The following is a 9,475-nucleotide window of genomic DNA, read 5'->3' as shown; positions in this document are numbered from 1 at the left end:
CATACAAAATATGTACATGTCCTGGTAAGATTGTTTTATAAGATGTATGTGTTCAGGACATGCACCCTTTCAGTAGTAGCAGCAGCTATTTCCGAAATGAGGCTAGCGTGTGGTAATTTTTTCCACATGGTACTGTGTTTGTCAAAGCTACTACCACATCAACGATAGCATACAAGAGGTCAACCAAGATATGAGATATAAGATGCAAATTTACAAAAGATGTACAAAATGGTTTATAAAACAACGGCTATGTGCATGTCACGGCCTACAATGGCAAGACAAAATTCAGACAACAGAGGTCTAAAAAAGTATAGTGGATACCATCCACATGAAAAAGGAAGAAATTTCGACGGATTAAACTTTTACTTTGAGACTACCTAATCCCGAAAAAAGAACTAAAATCTTTCTGGTAACATTCACATGTCATATGATAACCAAGAAAAAAAAAACTCCAACTAGATTTACCCATTAGATATGTTCTGCTCCTCAGATTTGTCCATGGCCTTCTTTGCAAGTTCATATCCAGCAAAGTTCATAGCGCCTAGTGGAGCAATCCAAAAGAATCTAGGCACAGCTCCTTTGAATAAGCCAATCGGTCCTTCATGACGGAGGATAGAAATGGCAACCAATGACATTGACATTGGACGCCCTTGTGGAGCAGTCATCGTCCTAGTTTTCATCACATCGAAAGGCGTCGTAGCGACTGCAGCAAGTCCACCAGATAGAGCTCCAACTAAAATAGTTTCCCATGGTTCTAATTCCCGACCCAGAAGTTGTTGGAAAGCCTGAGAATGAAATATGTGATGGTTAGAATATAATACTCAGAGATTCTCAGAACATAATATGTAATAAGAAATGATAATTGCTTTACATCTTGACACAGCAGTAGAAAGTTTAACTTTATAAAACTCCAGTGCAACCACTTGATACATCTTTACAGGTTAGTCTATAATTGATACATGAAGATGGTATATCATCACGAGATAGATATCATGGTCCAAATCTTTTTTTACTGTGAAAATACATTGCTTAATACAAATCTATACATTTAGATAAGTCTGAGTACTTTGTTCTATAATGACCTTCTTGTGTTTGATTCCTTACGCTGCTGGTTCAAGACCAGCAAAGAAGTATGATGGAGAAGTGTGAAGTAACTGAAACCTGGGAGAAAACTTGGTTTTCTATATATATATACAGGCATGTATATACTCTATATTGTTCTCATTTCTAGCCTGCCTATGTTTTATAGTCTATACTTGGTAGTATAGAATTGGTCCCTCCCACCTTCCTCCCTCCCTCTCTCTCTCTCTCTCTCTGCATGTGTGTGTGTGTGTCTCCCTCTACACACACACACACACACATATATATATATACTTCTATCTCCTATTCCTAGAAGAACCTCCTTCAGTAGCAAGTATTGGTGCGAGGGGAATCAGTCACGAACTTATGATAAGGATGTGAGTAAAAGCAAGATGGAGAAGCTCAATCAATATCTACAGACAAAAAAATCTTCACACCTTTTTGGATTCAGCATATAGTCCCATTCCAGCAACATAAAAAGGCACCTCACGGCATAGGGTAGCACCAGTCCCACGAAAGAAACCCTTTAGACCATCTTGCTGCCAAGTACCAACTATTGCCTCCCCTACATTGTCAAATATGCCAGCTTGCAATCGTTGTTTAAGAACCTCACATGGTATCCTCACTGCTGTCCCCAGGACAGTGCTACAAAATGATGCTGCAGATTGAACCTGAATAGGATGCCAAACATATATAAATCTCTTAGCACATGTTACCTTTTGACAATGCTAAAGTTATTGTGAATTAAGACCCTAATTTGATAAAGTGATAGTAACATGTAACAGTCTTTATGAATTTTCCGCCATTATCAAATCTTGTATGCATTCCGTTTCTAAAGTATTCATACATGCGATAGTTATAATATTAGCACTAGGCACGATTCTATAGTGAAATGATTGCACTATCTAATGAACAACCTTAAAAACAAAAGTTATATTCTCTATCCCTCCCCAAAGAGGGATCAAGTCAATACATGAAAATATATTTTAGGCAATCTAGGTTGATAGTATTCATTGAGTTTGTGGATAGGCCATTTTTGTCCCATAAGGGTTAATGTCAATGAACACGCACAGAATGAAATCGAAGTCATTAACACATTATAAGCAGTCAATTGAGAATCAAAATGAGGAACAATTTGTTATTTGAAGCTTTAGAACATGCATAATAGTTGTTTGAGAGAGATTAAAAAATTTAGACCATCTTGGATTATAGTAATAAACATAAACCAAACTTATGCACGCAATTGCATCAAGTCCCACAATTGATAATTTCTTATGTACTGTAAATAAACCCCACAGAAATAAGAGGAGCAATCTTTGAGTGAAAATTTATGGAAATCAACTGACATTAGTTAGCAAGTAGTCAAAGGGAATTATCAATTATATCATCAAGGTTTTCCACAAAATGAGAGAACCTGAGATTCACTGTGGACAATCAATCTATCCTAGTTGCCCATCTGCTTGACTGCTTCACCAAAACGAGGGTTTTCCCGGATGATTTTAGAAAAACTAGATAATCTCAGAATGTCCTGAGAGTGAACCCCAATACTTTTAACAATGTATGAAATTAAAATTTTTTAAGCAATATATATTAAACATCTTTTAATAATGTATAAGATAAAAATACTTCTATCAACTAAGGTCGATGAAAATTAAGATCAATTTCCAAGATAAAACATTTAACATTTCATACCAAGAAACATTTCAAAAACAAAGCATATAAGCAACATTTGATTGTATTTGTGTGCAAATACACAGTAAAGGATCTTAATACGATACAAAAAAAAAAAAAAAAAAACCAGTGTACGGCACCATGTAAGACTTACTTGTATGTCAGGAAGTGTAGGGGCAAATTTTAACAACACGAGCTTACTTGCTTCAAATATTCCAGTTCTCAGTCCATGACTGCAATATTAAAAATATATAAATCCAAGAAAAATAAAAGCCGTAGTGTAATGGAAAAGACATGGTAATAAATAGGATGTGATGATAGAAATTAACCTTGAAAACTGACCAAGAACTGCTGGGAGGGAGCCTCTGTATAATCCCTGGACTCCAATTTGTGGAATTTTTGCAATTACTTCTGGAAAATTAAGTGTAGATGCTTGTACCTGAGTCTGATAAACATATCAAACATTGTTAGTTGACCATTTGCAGAAAGAACTTTGGTAGGACTTTATTGTAACTTTAAAATACATTTACACAGTATTTACTACTTACTATATTTGTCCAATAGAAATAACAATAGCACAATTAAGACCAAGAATATTGTTCTTTAAAACGCATTACGTAAATTAGTAAAGATTAATGCTTATCATGTGAAATTTGAAAAAATAATGGTATGCTAATACCCCAAGTAGATTGTTCTCAAAATTCTACTTCTTGCTTGCAGTGTCTAGATACTCAGAAAAATGAGTGATAGCCTTTTAAAATAAGATAACAGAAACTCTATCTATATACTGTGAAGATATACCATCAACTAGGTTAAAAGGTATGAAAGGGGCACATCTATATCGTGGACTTTCAAACAACATATCCCTATCGGTGCAATTAATTAATATTCTACTAATAGAAGCTTGGGAATTGAACCTTAGTGGTAATGTAGGACATTAAATACTAAGATATAAAGAGAAAATATTTGCCTTTATAGTATCCATGGGGTACAATATAGATGTCGATAGCGCAGATGAAAGTCCTCCCGCCAAAGCAGATTTTAGAACATTTCCAGTAGGCAATTCAACAGGTGGTGCAACAGCAACAACAGTAGCAGCTTCGAACCAGATGTTCCTATATGTGATATAAAATGCTTCGTAAATAGAAGTTTGTTTAATAGAAATTTATTGCATAGGCAGGTTATCGCAAATTATAAAAAATTTATTCACCATGTCATGCAAATATATTATCACATGTGCAAGCAACAGAAAATTCAATTTTGCATCGTCGCAAAGACGGAATATACATACAAGCTTCCACTTTCAGATTTTCAATAATCATTTTAACTTAATTTCAAACCAATATGTTTTAGATATATTGAGCCATGAAAAAAGTTTTTAAACATGTGCTAACACGAAAACATCAGTCCATTAATGAGTTTGCATCTGTATTGTTACACTCAATATATTTACACATGTAGACAATGGACTCGTATCTAAATACAGATATGGTTAACACACAACATAGGTAGATGAACTTTTGCAGCTTGTTACAACAACGTTATACCTTCTTTAGAATGCAATATGCTAAGTATGTACAATGTCACAAAGACATCAGATAATATTTCCTTGGTTTCAAAACAATAGCCTCATGAATGTTTCCAAGTAAAACAAATAGTCTAAATATTTATTTCATACAAAAATTTGTTTTAAAAATAAATATTTACATTTTACTCCCGAACATGAGTGCCAAAAAGTCAAAAGGCTATCATTATGTAATGGAGGTAGTATAAAGCAATTTGTTATTAAGTCTTTTGCAGCCAACTTGTCCTCTCCCACATCTTTTTCCCCCTCATTTTCATTATTCAAAACGTCACTTAGCTTGTGTGCATAATTACCAAACCAACACACCAATCTATTGGCACCACTTAAACCAACGTTGATACTCAACCCATTTGGAAGTATTCACGTCACACATGATATATACATCAATCACCTAAGCCGAAACTGCTTTAAAAAGAATTCTACATTCTCACAAACAATTCTAGACACGTCTTAGATATATCTCACTTTAAATCTAGTCAACTTGAAATACAGATTACGTATATGAGTTTTATTATACCCTTTCAAAGTATGCAAAATAATTATTAGAGCCAGAGAGACTGACTTCAAGGTTTGCATTATGCAACATCAATCGATAAAACAAGTATGCATACCGAGGATCTTCTTGGAGTCGATCAGACGGAAGAAGAAGCAAAAAATTCCGGAAATGGCCATAAGAAATAAATTCTTCGGCATCTGCATTCAGAAACCGCATCATCGCAACAGCATTGTCTTCATTTGCCGGGAGTCCAGCATTTTTCAATGATGCTAAAATTTCACTTTTTTGCAAAGTGCCCGACTTGCTTAAACAGAGACTAGTATAAGCTCGAAGTATTGTTGGTTCCTTCTGCTCCATCAAGGACAGAAATTGTTTCCAGCCAAATGATTTTGAGAACAAATGACTCCGGGTACGACGCATGAGATCTTGAGCATATCTTCGAGGCAATTTTCTCTTTCTCATTGCAATTTCAAGATCTTCCAAATTGATTTTGCCGTCGCCGTCCCTATCTAGTTCATCAAAGAACCTCCTTCCTGTAAGATAAATTTTAAAGAGGATTACGAACAAAAGTAACTTAGAACTGATACTTCCGTATAATCACTTATTACTATCATCTATGTGTAGATTACAATTCTACTTAATGTCTATCAAACAATATACAAAGGGGATGACAATCAAATTAAAATACAGCAATATACATACAAAGCAACACAAAAGGTAACTGCACCGTGCATTGGAAGGAAATATTTGTCGTATACGGTAGACCCTAGTGTGTTGACATTTGCAATATATACGTCATATCTCCTTGAACAAAACACTTGGTGCATGTTTTGACATTCGTGATAGATGACATGCCTAATTTAACAAAACAATTGGTGCATCAACTCTTTACCTGGTATTTGTATTTTTGTAACCCGCAAAGATGTATCAAATTAACCATCTCTCAAGTAATTTTTAGTTTGACTTATTTGTCGGAAACAAAATATTCAAATAAAGCTACATTATTTTCTTATGACGTCTATGGGACAGGCCATAAAGGCACAGCATCAAATTTACAACAAGGTCAAACCTCTAGTGCCATGTAATCACCCAGATGCAATTACAAATTGCATGACTGAGCCCTGCATGCCCGAAAACCTTTTTTTTTTGGGTCCATATACATAACGTACATTATGCAACTCGTCAATGGACTAGGGTAAAGGTAGGGTGCCTACAACACTAAACAGGACTTGGATATGTTTTTTCATATGTTCAGTAGGCCATGCTTGCAGTTGCCTTAACACAAATCCGAACATAAGACCTATATTAAAACCAACAAGCATACCTTCGGCCTCGGTGTATCTGAAGAAGTCCTGGACTGAAAATAGTTTCTTCTTGTCTGGATGGTCTTTGGATGCTCGCCCTGCCATCTGCGGTATAAGTTCAATTAGTTCTGTCAATGACACTGTAGAAAGAGTTGTTCTCAGACGCTCAACATTTGATAAGGGAATACTCAGTAAACCCATCCTCTGTGGTGTTCCTTCACTCTGCTCCTGGCTTCCATTGTTTTCTCCACCATCGGTCTCTTCCTTTTCTTCATCATTCACTCTAACAATACTTGAAGGAACACCTCCAACTCTAGCAAACTTCAAATTTCCCAAAAGGCCACTGAAATCTACCCGTTTACCCTCCAACATACCAGTAATCGCTTTCAAATGATCAAACTTGTTTTCAGGTGGAGCAACAGGCGTTGAATCACAACTGCAACATTCAATTTCTTGAACCCCGAGATCAAACTTCTGAAGGTTCTGAACTAACATATCAAAAAGAAAACCGATGCAACACTCAAGTGACATATTCTTTCCATCATTTTCAGTACCCTCATCTTGGAATTTCATCACAAATTGACCTTTTGTCTCCTTCTCCTTAATTCCACAAAAAACCCTTGTCTTTGATTTATTCATCTTAGAATCAGCACACTCCTGATTTCCATTACTTAATTTCTGAGATCGCTTCTTACCATTCTTGAAAAGAGTCGGGAAAGCCTGAGCAAAGCCTGTAAACAACAAAGACCAATTAATCGCAAGCTGCAAACAATTTACACAACTCTCATCCTTCTTAACACCATCCCTTTCTACCACCTCTTTTTTATGCACATCATGTCTTTCCATAAACAATCCCAAAAAGTTCTGCTTCTTCTTATCAGCACTAACCACACATTGCCTCAACTTTTTCTTCCTTTCATCCAACATCACATTCACTTCTCCATTAAACTCAACATCACCTCTTCCCTTATTCTTGCTACCAGGCCAACACTTCTCCAAATCCTTAGCTGCTTTTTTCAAACCCGATTCAAACGGCGCAAAAACATTCTTCACCAACTCGACAGAATTAAAAAAGGACTCCACCGGATCATTCCCAGACACCATTTTCAAACCCCACCTCAGAATCACTCAAATTAGCCAATAATCACCGAAACCAAAATCAACCAAACCAAGATCAACCCACTAATCAGATTCGCAAAATAAACAAAACCCACATAAAATCACAACCAGAACAATACAACAATAGCACAGCTGAACCCTTCTTGAATTTACAGTTTTACACAGCAAGATTGAAGCTTTACAGTATTAGTATATGATAACAGTGTGTATGTATACATACATACAAACATGTATATATGGATAATATGTGTATTAAAAGATGTACCTGGTGAAATTAAGTGGATAATATTTTAGACAAAATCTGATACATCCAAGGAGATAATTGTGGAGGCTCAAATAACCAGAAGAACAGAAGGGCTTCTCTTCGGTTTTGTATTTTTTCTAACTCAAGATTTATTATTTTTATTTTTACTCATCGCCCTTTCTAATGTTTTTGTTGTGTACATACAGATACAACTATATACAGATGTGTGTGACTAGACTAGTGATATGGATAAGTATAAAGAGTAAATATGAATTTATTGTAATTTTGATATATTGCTCCCGTTAGTTAGTATAAAGATTGTCGATTAACTGGACAAAAAATAAAGAAATTATGATTGTTATTTTTATTAAATTAGTTTAGGATATTGTGGGTCTTTTTTAAGAGGAGTAATTTATAAGTAACAATCATACGACATCTACAAGAATGATCGAATCGAACAAATATAGAATAGATTAACATGCATGTCTTCATATCTAAGATGAGACAAACAAGGGATGTTGAAATTGACGATAATATATTTATAGATTAGAGATTGTATATAGATTTGTGTTTTTGAATATGATTTAAATTTAAAAATTTTAAAATTTTGAATTATTAATTAAAAATTTAACAAAAATCATCAATACAGATTAACGTATTTTAATATTTTCTTGTATGTTCTGATTTATCCTTTTTAGCTCATGTAACTCTACGTGTTTTTAAAAACAAGTATCAATCTCGCGTTCGGACAACGTTCAGACAGTACTATATCACGTCATAGAAAGTAGTTTAAATCGGTCCAATCATAGCTCATCAATCAGTTTTAACATCCACTGGATTATGTAAACGAGAAATGTCAAGTATTTAACTACTTATCATTCCATGATATTGTCGTTTTATATTTTACGTCAGAAAATTCTCGTGTTCAAACAACAATATTGTTTATGATTCAGCGTCATAAATTTTGGATCAATTGGTGCAAGTCAATGACTGATCAATATTTACAATCATTAATCTACACACGAGTAAATTAAGTTTTGATATTTATCACACAGTCACGTTTGAATATCATAACACAACATCAGTTTAATTTTAAAGATTGAATATGATTAATTTAAAATTTTAAAATTTTGAATTATTAATTAAAAATTTAACAAAAATCATCAATACAGATTAACGTATTTTAATATTTTCTTGTATGTTCTGATTTATCCTTTTTAGCTCATGTAACTCTACGTGTTTTTAAAACAAGTATCAATCTCGCGTTCGGACAACGTTCAGACAGTACTATATCACGTCATAGAAAGTAGTTTAAATCGGTCCAATCATAGCTCATCAATCAGTTTTAACATCCACTGGATTATGTAAACGAGAAAAGTGTCAGTATTTAACTACTTATCATTCCATGATATTGTCGTTTTATATTTTACGTCAGAAAATTCTCGTGTTCAAACAACAATATTGTTTATGATTCAGCGTCATAAATTTTGGATCAAATTGGTGCAAGTCAATGACTGATCAATATTTACAATCATTAATCTACACACGAGTAAATTAAGTTTTGATATTTATCACACAGTCACGTTTGAATATCATAACACAACATCATTTTAATTTTAAAGAAATTGATCTTTATTCATTGTTATCAACATTCACTAACACTATCATCAAATACAAGACAAAATTTTTGATTATCCAATAATATAATTGAATTCAAACTTTCATTCATTTACAATTAAACAATTGATCTCATTATCTTCATAACATTTCATTGATAAATATATTAACATCTTGCATCCATAAATTAAGATATTTTAAAATCAATATTATAAGAAAAAATAATATATTCATCAATACTCTCACATCACAATATTTAAAAAATTACATCTTTTTCGATCATCATATATTTATATACATCATGTAGTCTTCAATTTTAATATTAATGATATATATCTAACTAGTAACTAGTCACGCCT

The 9,475-nt window shown here is 33.7% G+C and overlaps 1 protein-coding gene across 1 annotated transcript; it reads right to left on the bottom strand.

Moving 5' to 3' along the window:
• Positions 1-191: 191 nt before the first annotated feature.
• On the bottom strand, positions 192-7,681 carry LOC108209679 (uncharacterized). The gene is made up of 7 exons (XM_017380721.2): positions 6,157-7,681; positions 4,948-5,365; positions 3,722-3,866; positions 3,081-3,196; positions 2,906-2,984; positions 1,518-1,751; positions 192-785 (listed from the first exon to the last, which is right to left on the bottom strand). Exons 1-7 carry the CDS (start codon positions 7,238-7,240, stop codon positions 462-464), a joined length of 2,400 nt encoding a protein of 799 aa, XP_017236210.1. The 5' UTR covers positions 7,241-7,681; the 3' UTR covers positions 192-461.
• Between the last annotated feature and the right edge of the window lie 1,794 nt (positions 7,682-9,475).

This window comes from Daucus carota, chromosome 2, assembly GCF_001625215.2.
Source record: "Daucus carota subsp. sativus chromosome 2, DH1 v3.0, whole genome shotgun sequence".
Taxonomy (NCBI): Eukaryota; Viridiplantae; Streptophyta; class Magnoliopsida; order Apiales; family Apiaceae; genus Daucus; species Daucus carota.
Note: the sequence above shows the minus strand (reverse complement) of the source record. Positions and strands in the feature narration are given on the sequence as shown.

Coding starts and splice junctions, on each gene's coding strand:
- LOC108209679 (XM_017380721.2), bottom strand. CDS start 7,240: ATGGTGTCTGGGAATGATCCGGTGGAGTCCTTTTTTAATTCTGTCGAG. Junction 5,366..6,156: donor CAGATACACCGAGGCCGAAG/GTATGCTTGTTG, acceptor TTTATCTTACAG/GAAGGAGGTTCTTTGATGAA. Junction 2,985..3,080: donor GTTCTTGGTCAGTTTTCAAG/GTTAATTTCTAT, acceptor TTAATATTGCAG/TCATGGACTGAGAACTGGAA.